Raw genomic sequence first — 16,590 nt, 5'->3', positions numbered from 1 at the left:
TGCGATGTTGAGAAAACACAAACGATACGGCTATCGCAATCGTACTTGGATATCTTCAACAGCATTTCTTCAACGTGTTTGAAATAGAAATTGAAAACTAAAATATTTCTGCTGTGTAAAGCTGAAAAGAAGACGAGTGGAACGGCTTGATCCCAATGGATTAGACACATCTCAATCTTATACGCATTTTTTATTGTAATATAAATATTTTTGACCGAAATGGGCACATCTTTTAATTATACTGCCTGATGAATGGTCAAATATTCCTCTTACCCCTATACCCACCTGCTATAGTCTTCTTTCCAGCTCTGGGTAATGTACATCTTTTAAATTGGAAATAAAACAGAAGATTTAAAAAGAATAAGTCCATTTTTCGTTCGTTGATTTTCTGACTTAACATGAAATCACGAAGCAAAAGAAAATGTAAGTAAATATAAAAGTTCGAGAAATGCTGATTCTGTAATTGAATGAATATCCGCATCGGTCGTGCATTCTACATTGATATGTTAATCGGAGCAAAGACTCGAGGTTTCGCATGCGACGCCATTTATACTATTTTTCCCGCTGGAAAAATTTTCATCGTATCGTCGGTAAGGACAGAAGATAAAAGATACGCGTAAACTTCGTTGCATAGTCTGGCAAATACGATGAAACAGAAACAATCGTAAAGTTTTCCTCCTCTCTATATAATTTTCCTCATTCCTCATTTTTAAAATCTTGATCTTACTTAATTCATGTATGAATTTCAATCCCTGCAGCTAAGCAATATATCGACAAGGAAAGAAAGGAAGAAAATACATATTATCATCGTATGTACATAAGATCGAATAAAAATCTCAATTTTGCAATAATAATTACACAACTCTCTTCTTCCATTGCAATAAAATAGTATCGAACGTAACGACATAAGTGATCATTATCAAAGTTTAATAGAATAAACAACGGAGAGAAAAAATGTTAAAACAAACACGTTGCTTAAGTGTTATACGACGATAATAATAGTTATAATATAATAATAGAAATTCGGTCTTGTTACGTGGACTGTAATACTTGCAATGGCATGTTGGAAATTCGAAGATAGATGAGTATAACAAAGATCGACTTTCATTCGTGATTCGAATCAATATACGATTCTCGTCGTTAGTATTCTGTAATTAATATAACTAACTGCAATTATTTTAAATAAAATTCGACTGCAGAATTAGTCTATGAGATTTTACCGACCCCCTAGAGATCCTCCAGAAACAGCAACTTGATGAGCGTGTTTCTCAAGAATCTCTTCTTGAACGAAATTAACAAGATAGATAAACGCGTGTCACTTAACCTAATGATCCTGATCGTTGGATCGTGTTTGACGATTGATCGTGATTGATGTCTGTCGATTATAAAAGTTGTCGGAAATGATACGTCATCAACAGTGGGAAAAATCTGGTGACGAGAATTGTCAGGAGTTTCGAGAAACGCAAGAAGTTTTCTACGAAAAGTCAAAAGTATCGACACGCATTATTTCCAAAAAAATAACTTAATTCGACGCTTTAGAAATGTTCGACTAAAAGTAAAAATTCCATTGTTCCGAAAAATTACTCAAATCCAGTAGCCTCAAAAATATTCAGTGCAGGTCGAAAACAGTAAATCACCACAAACAAATCTCTACCAGCATCTCGCGATTCTCAATCTCGTGCAATTACACTCCAAAAAACGTGAATACCTTACGAACGCGTATCAAACCGTTAGCCACATTCCTCCCAAGAGATCTCTCGTGTCTCGTTTCTCCCACCAATCTTCGCTTGGCTCGAAGGCGATCCGGAAGTAATTCCAAATCGAAGAGGAATCAAGTGGTTTCGTTGGTCACTTTCTCGGAACCTCAGTAGGCCCTCAATCTGACTTCCATCTCGGGATCCTGTCGGTGGGTAAGATGAGGCTCGATGGTTCCGCTGGTTCCAGAGCCACTTCCGGCCACGTGGTGGCTGTGATGACCGTGGTGATGATGATGGTGATGGTGATGATGATTCAAGTGAGGTGGTTGAGTAGCTCCACTTCTGTACGCCCTTTGTTTCTCGTCGAAATCGCGTACTCGTTGGTTATAACGTTCTAATTGGTCGCGAAGAAGAGCGTCTTCTTCAGCGGCGCGTTTCTCGTCGTATTCCAGACATCCAACACCATCCAACCTCTCCAGGTCTATCCATCCACGCCACATCACGCACACACCGTTCATTATTAAGCGAGACCTGAGATGTACCTGTAAGCAAAATGACATTTTTTCGTGTTATATACACAAAGATTAATCCAAAACGATTAACCATCGACTACGTCGATGTTACGATACATCTGGTACATTTGGTACGATTAACCAAAGGACTACGAGAGCATCTTAAAAATATCAGACGACAAGGGAATATAGAATTTTTTGGAAATTCTAACTGTGTATGATTAGAAGAACAAAAGTTATATGGAATTTTTAATAAATTTAGAAACTGAAGGATGACAAATTTCAATCAAAAAAGTCGAATTTCTTAACAATTTTAATGGCACTAAACAAGAAGAGACGCTAAAGAAATATACATATCATTTTCAAGAAACTTCGAACACAAACAATATAAATTACATGCCAAACTGTTACATATATTTCTCCTATCTTTATTTTCAAGAATTTAGGTATGGTATAGTACCACATTTCCCAGCGATGATTCATGCTATATCCCGGAAATCAGGCGTTCTTCCCGCAAGACTTTCGATTGTATTCGACCAGACGTCTACGTCTTAAACCCAAAGAGAATGGTCGTAATTAAAATACCAAGATTGTCGGTGTAATCTCTGCTGGAGCAAGAAACTCGTATCTACAACACGCTTGAAACTGTTCCGTTCGACCGTTAAGACGTAATCTTTGCTCCTTTTCCGTCCCTCGAGAAGCTTATACCTTCGATGCACCGTGGAAGGGGTCCATTAAGTCCAGCGATCCGCCTTCGACTTTCAATCATGTTTTTCTCCCTCTCCCGCTCTGTGCCGTAAACGTTTCTTATTTCCAGAGAACGATTACGCAGATTGGAAGGTACAAGCTCCGAGGAGAGATGAAATTGCGAGGTGGACGATGACTAGCGGAGCCGTGACGAGGACAACGAGAAAATCGGCCTTTTCGATTCATCTAAAGTATTGGGTTGCTTGAAAATTTCACAGTGATCCTAACAATCAATATTAACCTAGAAGTGGATCTCTCAAAACCCAATATAATATAATATGATATATATATTATGCGTCACCTTTTGTAACGCAATACGGAAAAATTCGATCTCTGTAGCTATAAAGCAAATCTTTTTTTTAAAGTAAAACTTATTTCCTTAACATTATTCTACAAATTACCATTATTTTTGTTTATACTAACTAGCAATAGAAAAATTTCATTCCTATGTTCGATCTAAACTTCAAATAAAAGGAAAATATATCTAAGATTATTTTAAGAAGCGTTACAAAGATATTCGAATATGTTCGGATTAAAAAGATTAATTATTTAGAAATTACAGAAATAAAGTTCAAAACGTGAAAATTTGGTAAGGATAGCGACTGCTCTTCGGTTTTACGGTTTAGACACGACGTTGACCTACGAGCGATTTGCGCGAAGTAACAGGGACGGAAAGGAAGAGAAGGGTCGAACCGTCGGCCCTCGAAAAAGTCGAAACGGCCAATTATCTCTGCCTTGCTCAAGAGGGTTATTTTATTTCCTGGCAAATGGTTCTGTTTCCGGTCGTGTTGTAAAATTTAGAAACTGTTACGGAATCCAACTTCTAACCGTGAAAAACCGGACGAAGCTTCTTCTTCTGTTCTCTCGAACACACTGCTCGAAATAATCAGACTCGCGTTTTCCATGTCATTTTGATTTTCATACTCTTCTCATAATTGGTACAGTCCAGAAATATTATCAATTTTGTCGAAGTGCAAGAATGACAATTACAGGTTGTACATTATTTAACGATGAATGGAAGAAATGGAAAAGGTTTTTGACAAATGGGGCAGGAAAGTTGGTAAGACGCAGAGACAGGAAGGCATCGAACGAGAAATCGTCGTTATTCGTTTCGCCTCCAGTTTCTTCTTTCATTGAAACATACAGCTGGTTGTCGACGCGACGTAACAATGTAACCGCGCGGCATGATGCTCTTTATGCAATTATAATCGAACCACGGGAGCCATCAGCGGGCGGTGTGAACCTCGATAGACCCGATAATCGAATCGTTTGCCGCCTTTTCTGAAAGACGACTGAATTACTCTGTAATTTGCGCGAGATAGCAAAAAAAACACCTTCGTCACAGGGAAACTTCCAGATTGCCTTAGGCAAGAGGAAAGTTGAAACATCAGGAAATTATGGAAATTCTGATTACGTATAACAAAGTTAGAAGAGAGATAAAACGAGGAATCTGAATAGCGGAAGTTGCGAAAGAGGAAAAATAAAATTAAAATTATTAAAGATACGAAACACGAAAAATACGATAAAGGATACGAAAGAAAGGTTCTAAAAAGAAGAAACAAATGATGAATCTTGGCACAACTAAACTAAAATCTAAACCAGAGGAAATACGTCGAGGAAAGAACTTCGGGAAACTTGTTCGTCGAAGCTTCCAAAATAGACAGATCATGTGACGTCAAATATCATGCATAATTTTTAGTAGTATTACTCTATACAGAGGTGGTACGACTCTGCGTACAAATCGTTGTCTGACACGTAACGGGTAAGTACAAGATTCGAAGGACATATGCGATTCACGTATCTCTCTCGTTTCATTATAAATTTCTATTTAGCCAACTCTCTCCCACCAACATGTGTGTTCATATCACGACATCATGTTTTTTATTCAGTCTGTAAACTGTAAACCATACTCAACAGTTGTCCAATGCGATTATTCAATCGAATAAAAGTCAAGGAAAGAACCAAGACGAGTAAAAATAGACCCTACCTGACTAAATTGTTTTATTTCATATAAAATGTTTTTCTCAATTAATTAATATTATTCGTTTGTAAATTATTATGCACGAGCCCCAATAAATATACTAATTGCGTTATAGCCCCAATAAACGGAAGATTATTGTACGATTATTGTACAGCGAGTCTCGAATTTTGCCCATAAAAGGGATGAAACGAAATAAAAAAACACGTGTAAAGGGGAGGAAAAGAAAGAAGAAGTCAAACCGACAAAACAATTTAAAGAACAACCGTCTTTAATCGTCGCTATAAGTAAGTTTCTCACGCGAACCGGAATCGTAGAAAGAAAAAAACATGAAAAAATCCATTCCACACCTTTCTCTTTCTGCCCGCTAGGGGCGTGACCCATTATCGCCAGGATAATAGGCTGCGATATTTAAACTGTAACGCGTGTCTCGTTCACGACTTTCGACGAGCAACCCTTTCGTTGACTTATTTACATATTATACGATGGATGACGAGAGAGAAAGACAGATAGAGAAAGGAAAAAGGAAGAACGAGGTTGAAATGAAAAAAGCAAGATGTAAAATCGACCCGACGCGGAACGGAAGGGGTGAAAAATCGGGAAAGGGTGGATGGCTGGCATAGCTAAATATCCCGAGACAAACGACCGGCTATTTCGATGGCTCTTTTGTTTTTCGGTAGGCGTAGCCGTTTTGCCTTTTTGCGCGCGGTCCACGTCCGGCAGTACAATGGGCAGAACGAGAGACATTCGTCAACGCAATCCTGCCGGAAAGGAGAACACCGTGATGGGGCATACGGTCAGTGTGTCGGGGCCTTCTGTCTTTCCTCGAAATGTATCGTCGTTGCTACGGTCGTCTTTCTTTCCTGGTTCTTTGTTTTGTTTTCATTTAACTTACTTTTACGAGAAAAGAAAAATCAGAGATTTGTGCAAAAAAGAAGCCATAAAATAACCTTGGGAACTAAGTAAATTGCGTTGACAGCTTTCTACTACAGAAACTAGAAGGAAGGAAATTTGAAGGTCATTTGGAATTGTAGGGGAAGCTTTTGTGGTTTGAGTTTGTCGAAGTAAAGCGTTTAATCGAGTTTTGGCTCACGTTATGTCTCGCGAAATTTTACGATTGGAGAAAAAAATAGAAGATACCGTTCGAGGAACTGTAATAGTTCTCTGAATTTATATTTACACCAGTGAAGGGACTACCGAGTATCCTGGCAGAGATGTAAATCATCTTAACCTAGGACAGTGCGTTTCGATTTTGGCTGAGAAATTTATGTCCTAAATTCTAATCCTAATTCCAATCACGTGTCTGCCAACTCAGCTATTTATTCAATCACCTATTTCTAATGTTATTAAACTCGATGACAGGAATTAACTCTTCACGCGTTAAAGATTATTTACTTTCTGCTTTTAGAATATTAGGACCGGACATTAAGTTATTCCTCGTTCATTTTCATTTCAACTATTTCTGATAGATGGTAATTCCTTGTTACTCGTAATTTATCTAAATTTGTTGGATTTTGCGTTAATAAAATTACATTTTCAAATCATTTTTAACGGAATATTATATTTAAATAATAATAATAGAGCCAAGCGTTGATCTGTTCCAATAAGCAAAGCGTGAATAAACGAGATTCCACTGTATATGAAACACAAAATTCCAAAGATAAAGATTAACGACTAAAATCAGATTGATCGAGCAAGGAAGGGCACGTAAAACGAGTGTGAACTGTCGAGGAAAGTTCGATAAGATCGACGAGAAACGACGAGTTCCTAGCGTACCCTTTTATTCATTTTGCCGGTCTTTATCGAGCTTTATCTAGCTCGCGAATCTCTCCCTTAATTATTTCCTCTCTACGGGGAACGAGAAAGAGACAATGGTGGACACGTGCAGCCGTGCGTCGCTCTTTATTACGCCTCTTTCTCTCCTCCGCTCATTGTCGATTAAAACAAAACGCTGGCCGCGGGCAGCCGTGTAAACAACCAGGCAATTCCTCGTGTCTCTCTCCTTTCTTTTTATTTCGAGTAGGAAAATAATGAATCGTTAGCGCGATTCTATGGTTCGTTGCCTGATAGCGGAGCGTAAACAGAATCTAGAAACGATGATGGCTCTGTGGGATGTGGATGCCGGTGTGATTCACTCGTGATACGAAAAGTTTAGGATCGCGAGATTGTTCGCGATGGTTAAAACATCGAAAAATGTTGTAAGATGATAAGGACTTGAAACGGGATATTTAAGATTTAGTGAAATTCTGGCGGAACTTTAATAGTGACTAAGTATCGGCACTTTTTGTTATCAATAAGGAACCAAAGTCCCCTAATTTTGAGACCAAAGCAGCCGGTATTTTTCGATAGAGTAATTTAAGTTCGTAAACTTTACGTAAAGGGTTGAACTGCGCGTGATACCAACATACACCAGCCACTAACATTTGGTCACAACACGTTGACAACGTTGGTGCTACCAGATGTAAAGGTGTTAATATCGAAATTCTTTGAAATAATGATGCATTGATATTGAATTACTCTCGAATCAACAATCGTATAAATGTCGAATCATTGTTGACTGAGCAGCAATATATAGAATTTATGTGAAATCGATAGCAACCCGATATTAAATTATTTCGAAATTTCTAGGAAATCAGCCATAAATCAACACATATTCAGTATTGCAGAAGTTGTAAACGTTAAGGTTCGACAGGAGCGAAACATTGTTACTTTCGATTTCTCCAAAGCCGAAAGTGACGAAGAATTCTATCGGAGGACTCGGCGTTCACCCTTCGGAAGATCCCAAGAGAGACGGAGGAAGATTTATGACCCATTATATACCGGGTGACTTGTAAAGCGTTCAGGCATCTGGTACGGATTCTCGGGTTGTTTGACGGACTTGAAAAAGTGCTAATTGCCTCCAGTAGCTGTTAATGGGATCGCTGAATCTCTTGATTTCCAAAACTCACGCAGTATCGTCAATCTTAAAGCGCCTTTTTAAATGCTCTCTAAACTTCAACTTGTGATGTATCTTTTAATAACATTAATTCGTTTTATTCAACAAGATATTAGGTGATTAAGTAAAATTGTAAAAGGGAAAAGAAAGAAATGAAGCGAAAACTGACAGAGGAAGGAGAGATTTGTAATATTTGCATGCGTGCTTTTTAGAAAATGGCGAATTCGCGACGCACCTATCGATCGCGATGGCGACGCCTCGACGCCCCTCTTTCGGCGCCGGCGTACAAGGATACGAGTCCTTTTCAGTAGCTTGAAAAAGCCACGCAACGCTCATCAGAATACAAACGCGAAGATTATATAAACTCTATTATATAAAAAAGTATGAAGATTGACCTTTCTATAGCTGACCCTTCGAACACCAAATGTTCGTTAGACGAGACATTGAAAAACGACTCCTCTTCTATGGAGTTTTAGAATTTTCCTCGGATCATATTTGTTAGTTTAATCTTTAGAGCAGTCATAAATTTACTCGCCGCGCTGTTACGTTGTAAATCTTGTTCACCGTCCGCAGGGATGCCGAGTTGAGAATTTCGGGACCGGATGTCTGCCGTTCTGCCGAGAATGGTGACAAGGTGACACTATTGTTCGGGAGGTAAAGACGGATACTAAATTTCTCGTGATGGCGACGCTACATCCCGGGACATATGACGCCAAGGGCACGAAAAACTAGACGTTCTGTCCGAGCTCGTTTAATGACCTCCCTCACATTTGTCAGCTCGGAACGGGCCAATTAAAGTGACAATCGCTGTTACGAGTGTAAAGATACGCTACCATAAACGTAGGTAGGTATCTGCTAATCGTTACAAATCACTGGAATTGCTCAATTATAGTTCACGATGTTTCTTTATCGATTTATGTACGATATTAGTGATATATAATTTGTTGTAAACAAGATTGAACTTACGAATGTTCAAAATTCTATATTTTAAGTACTACGTTAGTTTAAGAATTTAAAACCACGAAGAATTGGAAATTAAGTGTTTAAGTAGAAATTAAAAGTCTCAATCCTCCGTAAGCTAATAGAGTAGCTAATTGAGCTTTAAAAGAGCCTAGAGCTCTTATCGATGTCCGTTTACCGCGCTGTTACAATCATTCGTTACGTCAAATGTACGAAATACTTTTCGATAAAAATGAAAATTCTGGGGAAAAGAATTGAAAAGAAAGAAAAAGGTGAAGTTCCGCGTAGATCGGTTAAAAATGCAGAGATTTATAAGCGATTTGCGGCAAAAGATTGAAGAAATATTCACCGACCTTGCCCCGTTCTTTTTCAAAATCGCAGTCGTTGATGTCACCGCCGTAATTTCCAGATGCATTGCCAAAAACGAGCTGGAGATTTGTTCCAGTCGCGGCGAACGCGATCTCCGTGTAACCTTCCCGACAGCCATTTTGAAAGCGTACCTGACGTTCTTCAACTGGTCTATCTCGGTATCCAGTGTATCTGACCTGGACAAGCAAAAATTCGGAAAATTTGTCTAATTATCATTTCATTCGCAATTTCTATAATTACGCCAAAGATTAAAACAATTTCATTGCGCTATATAATTCGAAATTTACTTCGATTTGTAAGTAGTGGGTATGATTCAGTGGTGATTCTCAGAGATTTAAGTAACCGTCGGAAGCGGATGAAATCAGCGACGGGAATTAATTCGCTAGGAAACGAGAAACGGGTAAAATTCAAGGAAACGATATTCTTTTTGAATGAGTCATTTGAATAAACCCAGTTGACTATTAATTAATGACACAGTTTCAAGGATAATTTCAATTTGGTAGATTTAACTATTTAAATTATCTAGGTGATTCACGTATAAATACAAATTTGATGAATTGTATGAATCACTGGAGAACCGGATTTGAATATCGAGCTAATGAAACTACGTAGCAGGCAGAAGTAAACGAAATATCAAGAGAAACTTTAACAATCGACCATCACAACAATCAATCGACCGTGACAATGTTAATCTTCGAAACGTGATTTATAGCATTCGTAGTATCAGTAGTAGTATTTATAGTATTAATGGTCTGAGGTTACATGATTTTTTCATTTACTTCCAAATGAATAAACATTCCAATTATCCAAGTTCATTAGCGTTTTTGCTTCGTACGTTCGACCTGTTGTCCATGAATTCAGTTTCTATCCGAATCAATTTGTAATTTCGGTTTTCAATCTACCAATTGCTTGTTAATGATATTATCTAAACTAATAAATAAACGAATAATCTTCAACTTACCTCGCTTTCGCGACTCAATCTCCTAAACAGTTCCTCCGTTTCGAATTTGGCCTTCTGATTCGGCACAACCTTGGGCATCTTGAAGAGGAACCTGGGCCGTTGTTGTTCAAACAAACCCATGCCATCGAAGGGAAGCACGCTGACACCCAACCCCCCAGCTCCACCTGTGTGTTCGCTCATAGTGTGCATCATTTTGCACAGTTATTTCAAACCGGTCAATCAGATCAATTTACAAAGATCGATCGATCCGATCGAGCAATTTTATTTACACTTTAATGAAAACAACGTTAATTTAGTTGTTGATCGGTTTGTTGTATGTGTTCGCGATGTATATGCTTTCAATGTCCTTTCACAATACACCAGATGGTAAAGAGAGAAATTTACACAGAGCACCAAAATCCGCGCGTTCGACTGCGCCGTGTGGCGTCTCAGTGGAGACTAAGGACAATCCGGTGGCAAAAGCTTCGGGTTTTCTAGTCCTGAAACAAGCCACGCCTCCGATCTGCCTCCGTTTCCCCCACCACGTCCCCCTTCGAATCGCTAAAGGGTGAGCTTACGAGGAAGGAGAAAACCCACCCTAACGCGTCTATCGCGGGATTCATCCTGCACGGAGGGTAGAAAGGTTACGGGGTGACTCTGAAATAGCGTTACTGGATTTTGTAGTCGTTCGTACGTTACGCTGCCTGATACAACAATCTTATAGAATAATTTACCATTTATCTAATTACGTATTAGTTATTTAGTATAAATTCTAAGTTTCTAGGATCGAGCTCCATTGGACGAAACAGCCGTTTTTTAAATGTATTTTGTTGGATGGAAGATTGAAATTACGAAATATATAGTTTAAAAATTTCTGTTTATCATCGAAATGAGGCGTTAAATTATACGTAACAATTGTAGAGTGTAACACGCTTTTACTTCAGAGGTACAACAGAATTTTAACGATATGCTACGTATAAGTCCCGATCATAACCGCATATCGTCATTTGCTGAGACGTAGGCACCATTCAAATTCATTCATTTTATCTTTGTTAGTAAATTTTATTACTATATTAGCCGTGGTCACTTTCTAAATTATTTTCCTCGTTTTTATCCTATTACAGTTGTAATCCAATAATTCAACATATTTAATCATTTAGCGCTGCCAGAGTTATCAATATTCTTAATATTAACTAAGATCTTATCCAATTCAAGAGATATGGAAACTCTAAACTTATTCCACATGTCCATCCTCCACTTTCCAAAAGTCTCATCTATCGCATGTGAATGAGAAAACAATTGCAAAGAAAGAAAGAAAAAAAGGAAACTACATAAACTTTCCATGTCAGCTGGTAGCATGCTGAAAGCGATTGCTACTGGTTGGCGAGTTAAAGGCAAGGATGAGAAAGGATGGGCGAGGCAAAGATCGTAGTACGAGGATAATATAATATACTGTAGCAGGATCAGTTCGTACAGGGATTGGCTCACTATCCCCCGTAGATATGTGAAATACGTGTCAGGGGTCCCTATTTGGTAGACAGGACTTCGTTGGAACACCGTGTATCCCCTCGAGGGAAGAGATCTTCATCGTTCGTCGAGTGGCAAGAGCTCATCCGTTTGAGAGGATCATTGTCGAGGATCCGCGATTAAGATCAACGACCCTTTGCACGATCCGCGTTGCACAGCCCACAGATACCCATGTATCCGGTCTTTTTTCCTTCTCTTCTTTTTCTTCTCTCTTTTCTTCCTCGCTTCGTGCCGACGCTAGAGACTTCTGTAATATGGTCTTTAACCGAGAAAACGTCTTTTGAGCAAAATAAACTGACGCTTGCCGTACCAGGTATTTGTACGTGTGAAAGAGATTGTTTAAATAGTTGGATATTACTGGAATATTTCAGATATTTCCGTTCTTTAAAAGACTTTCTTCTTTTGTTCAAAGACGTTTCGTTTTGAGGTTTGAAATAAAAAAAGGAAAAGAGATTTGAAGTTCGTGACAGGTAACGGATGGGTCATTGATGTAACAATATTTTTATGTTCTGTCTATCTTGGGTGATTTATAGTTTTAACTTTATTGCCTGCTTTTATGACATCCCCTGCTGGCAGCAGTTTGTTAGAGTTTATTGAGCCAATATTCGGGATTTTCGGTCGTGAAGTTGCCTAATAGAAACGAACTATCTGCCTTCTAGAGCTATAAACAAACATCAATTGTTATTTTATCCTCCTACCTGATTCTTCCACCAACTTTGTATTCTACTTAAGAAAACATAGCTTTCTAGCTATTTAATTTTCGATAGTTATACAGTTGCTTCAACCGGAGTAATCCCTGTACTTCTCCATTCCTTCTCCAGTCAACTTCTCCGTCAAAATCGATTCAGTCCCTTTTCAAATAAAAATTGAAATAAAATTTGTTATTTCTAAAGAATAGTTCAATTTCTAAGGCAATCTCTCGATAAATTATTAAGCTCAACCTGTGAGTCCAACTGATTCGCTGTATAATAATACGTATAGTGATTGATGCGACTGTAAACACGCAACTTAAAGAAAAAATGATACAAATCTTCCAATTAAAATCGATTCGATGTTGCTTTCGTCGATCCGTTAATTTCATGTTTTTCTATTAAAAAACAACTCTCTCGAAAGTTGATCCGAAAATGAAATCTAGTCAACATCGTGCAGTACCGAAATTTTATTTGTCGAAGGAATCCATTGAATTTGCTGAAATTGAATTTGGTTGCGTCGCCTTTCGTCCTCTGACGTCGCGGGGAGTCCTATTCCGTCGCCATGAATGCCAAGCACGGCTAAATTAATTTCACGCTCGCGTTTACGGCGTCGCGACGACACGGAAAAAAAACACGGGTCCACCACATCTCCGCCTCCGGTGTAACGCGATTGGTCCAGCGAACCTACCAATTGCAGCTTCCGCCAGAGTCTGAGAATTGTACTCGTAGTGGTGATCACGTGTGCGCATACTCACACGTGGTCATGTATGTGTGTATGCATATGCACGCAATACGTATACGGGAACTGTTGCCTCTTTCAAACCAGAGAAGCAACGAGAAGTTTCTTCTCTCGTAATAACGTTACAATGCTTTTAACTTTGGTATGTACATACATATATTTTTAACAGGGAAATGATTATGAAGATATCGAGACTAAAATACAAAATGAGGTCTTCGTAGAATATAAGGTTAGACTATACAAAATACAAATAAAATATGTAAATTCTTTAGGTGTCTTATACGAAATTGAAGTGTATCGAAAACTCTATTCTTATTATTTTTTCGAAGTAAAAAGATATATCTCAATACTGGCTTTTCGGGATAAACAATTGTATTTCGATTTTGCATTTGCACTTTACACTCTTGCATTTTAGCTCGACGTTTCGTAGATGCCGCAGTCTACCTCTTCAGGCCAGACCTGAAACTAAAAAGTCCTTGACTCGAAACATAAAGAGAGGTGCAAAGTGGTTCGATTTATAGATTATTATTATGTAATAGAGGGCAGTCGAAAATAGTAATTATATATATCTATCTTACTGTATTTTAAAAAGTTTATATGAAAATAATTATACAAAAATAAAAAAAATGAATTAGCTCTTTGAAAGAATTGATTGAATTTATGGATAAGTATTTTGTAGAGATTCGAAGAAGTTGACAGAAGTACAATATTCTTTCAATAATTGCACTGGAAACTTTGCGTATTTAAAGTTGTATGATACTATAAGACGACAGTATGGTGGAAATTATGCAAATTTTTCTAAATTAATCATTGTATCGAATATATTAATAAATTGAAAATTCCTTCATCAAATTTATTAAACTTCCTGAAGTGTAGCAGTAAAAATGCATCACCTGGAATTTCGAACAATAATGGTACCAGGTCCGAAATAAACGTGGTATATACTCTATATTAATAACGAAATCTACAATAGTCAAGGTAAATGTGATTCTCTTCCGTCAAAACCTGGCCCAGTCAATAAGGACATGATCGATATAAGCTGGTCGCGAAAGCGTTGCTAAAGAAACTTGGTAATCGTATCATGTATATCGTGTAAACACTCGGAACGAGTTTGGTGGGTCGAGCAAGCAAGATGTCTTACGAACGAAATAGGAATTCTTCGGCTTCGTCCATCTGGAGACATAAAGCTTACGAACGACATCGTATAAAAGTGAATATTTAATAATTATCGATAATCCGTTGCTCGTTCGATAACGGCAAATATCGCAGCATCTATTGTATTTATAGGTAAAGAAGGCTACGCGAGCAATTGACGTTGATCCACCACAAACAAGACCTCACGTAGTTTTCAATGCAAAAGGTTTGCAATTGGAACGCGAGAAGCAAGATCGTATCATTAGGGAGAATTTTATCCTTTTAAAGAAACTTCGCGATATTATGCACCGGAAACAATCCACCGAAGAGAGTTACAGATTGAAATGGGACGAAACCAGATGTATCAGAACTCGTTGACGTGGGTTTCATAATTAATCAACACCCTTCCATAGTTTTATTTTGAAATCGTCTTGCGTATTTTATTTTACGTGGAACAAGTTTATTTACACGTTTGTACTTTCACAATAAACAAGTGAACGTGGATCTTGTATTTTATTCGATACCAAACCTATAAACTATAAATATCAACGAAAGAAAGGTTAGTTAATTTCATTGTGCTGACTGTACTGAAAGAATTGAAATGAAATACAGCGTGATGATATATAAATATCAATAAAAGATTAACTGATTTTATTATACTTATCATTAAAAGAATTAAAATGAAATACGATGTAATAAGATACAAGTATCAGAGAAAAATTGATCAATGACATAGTATTCATTATTAAAGGAATCGAAACAAGAGTACAATGGAGGAAGGAGAAGGAAGGGAGTATGAAGAAGAAGTGGGTGAGATCGATAAATATCCAACTCCTAAATTATCATCTATCCTCGAAGATACCACAAAAACGTTAACACAAGCAGAAGCAGGAGAGTGTCTTCACACATTAGGAAAATGCGATTCCGGCCTTGGTTATGCTTATCTGGGATTGAACGCATCTAATAAAGGCTTGACAGATATTAGAATCATATCAACGTTTAAATATGTGCTTTACGTGGACGTTTCCGGAAATAAATTAACGACCGAAGCACTTCGTGTTCTTTCGTCGATGAAATATCTCTTGATGCTTCAAGCTGATAGGAATCATGTGTCTTCCGCGGAATTGGATCCTATGCCTTATCTTCAGGTTAATCACGAAACCTTATTAACGATTTTTATCATTTTTACTTTTATTTTGCTCTTTATGACTTCTCTATCTTTATCTTTATTCTCTATCTTTATCTAATTTTAATACTTTTCTAAAATTCTTATATATTTATCAATCCTACTTATTTAATTGTGCTACAGGTTCTTACACTGAATAAGAATAAATTGACAAGCACATCAGGCATTTCTCATAAGCTTTTGCAGTGTTTAGAATTAAATCATAATAATATTGAAGAAGTCACTTTAAATCCGTACGATCTTGAGAAGTTGAACAATCTTGAATTACGTGGTAATATTCTTACCACAACAAATGGGATCTTTTTCCCCGGATTAATACGATTATATCTCGCAGAAAATCAAATAGAAAAAGTGGAAGGTTTAGAAATATTAGTTAATTTAAAAATTCTACATTTGAGGAGCAACAAAATATCGAATTTGGATGGGTTTGATTCACGTTGTGCCAAACTCAGTTATTTGAATCTACGGAATAACGAGATTACAAAAATTTCGGAATTAGAAAAATTAAATTGCTTAACAGCATTAGAGACCCTAATTATTTTGGAAAATCCTGTAATAGCCGATAGGGAAGTAGCGGAAGAAGCTGCTTATAGGCACATTGTTTTGGCTATGTTACCTAACCTAACACGTATTGACAAGGATCCAGTACTTTACGACGAAAGGAAAGAGGCTAAAGAATTTCATAGACAAATGCTTCGCGATGGAACAACATTCGCTGATTTAGATTTCAATCTTTTAACCGCAGGATAAAATTAATAACATTTACTCTACGTAATTATGGGAATAAAAATATAAAAAGCAAATAGAAATTAGAATCATACGATAAGTATAATTTAAAGACTCTCATATAAAGTAGATTTCTACATAATCGATTATATTCAGTAGGTAAGACAAATTTTGTTGAGTTGTTGACATTATTTTTTTATTATACTGGTACGAACTTACTAATTAGTATTGTTTTTTAAAAACCACCTTTTTTATTTTACCTTCATTAATAACATATCTCACTTCTTTTATTTTAGACTATGTATTAAATGATCTTAAATGTCAATATACTACTTTATTATCTTCAGTATTATTAATTCACTATTATTAAAGTTAATATCATTAATTTCGAAGTGCAAATAAAATATCAAAAACTATAAAATAGAGATAACAATTCTCTTAAAAATAT

At 37.1% G+C, this 16,590-nt stretch overlaps 2 protein-coding genes across 2 annotated transcripts; one reads left to right on the top strand and one right to left on the bottom strand.

Moving 5' to 3' along the window:
- Positions 1-555: 555 nt before the first annotated feature.
- On the bottom strand, positions 556-10,600 carry LOC138177952 (protein big brother). The gene is made up of 3 exons (XM_069109314.1): positions 10,160-10,600; positions 9,183-9,374; positions 556-2,239 (listed from the first exon to the last, which is right to left on the bottom strand). Exons 1-3 carry the CDS (start codon positions 10,349-10,351, stop codon positions 1,865-1,867), a joined length of 759 nt encoding a protein of 252 aa, XP_068965415.1. The 5' UTR covers positions 10,352-10,600; the 3' UTR covers positions 556-1,864.
- A 4,517-nt stretch (positions 10,601-15,117) lies between these two features.
- Positions 15,118-16,195, top strand: LOC138177994 (leucine-rich repeat-containing protein 23; the record flags this gene model as incomplete). The annotated part of the gene is made up of 2 exons (XM_069109389.1): positions 15,118-15,378; positions 15,540-16,195. Coding segments are annotated over 2 exons (888 nt in total), but the record flags the coding sequence as incomplete, so codon positions are not given.
- Between the last annotated feature and the right edge of the window lie 395 nt (positions 16,196-16,590).

This window comes from Bombus flavifrons, chromosome 3, assembly GCF_040668555.2.
Source record: "Bombus flavifrons isolate JBK064 chromosome 3, iyBomFlav1_principal, whole genome shotgun sequence".
Taxonomy (NCBI): domain Eukaryota; kingdom Metazoa; phylum Arthropoda; class Insecta; order Hymenoptera; family Apidae; genus Bombus; species Bombus flavifrons.
This window is presented reverse-complemented; position numbering and strand designations above follow the sequence as displayed.

Excerpts from the sequence above, each read along its gene's own strand:
- LOC138177952 (XM_069109314.1), bottom strand. The coding sequence starts at position 10,351 with ATGATGCACACTATGAGCGAACACACAGGTGGAGCTGGGGGGTTGGGT. Across the intron at positions 9,375-10,159 it reads GATTGAGTCGCGAAAGCGAG|GTCAGATACACTGGATACCG; the intron begins GTAAGTTGAAGA and ends TTGCTTGTCCAG. Across the intron at positions 2,240-9,182 it reads TTGAAAAAGAACGGGGCAAG|GTACATCTCAGGTCTCGCTT; the intron begins GTCGGTGAATAT and ends TTTTGCTTACAG.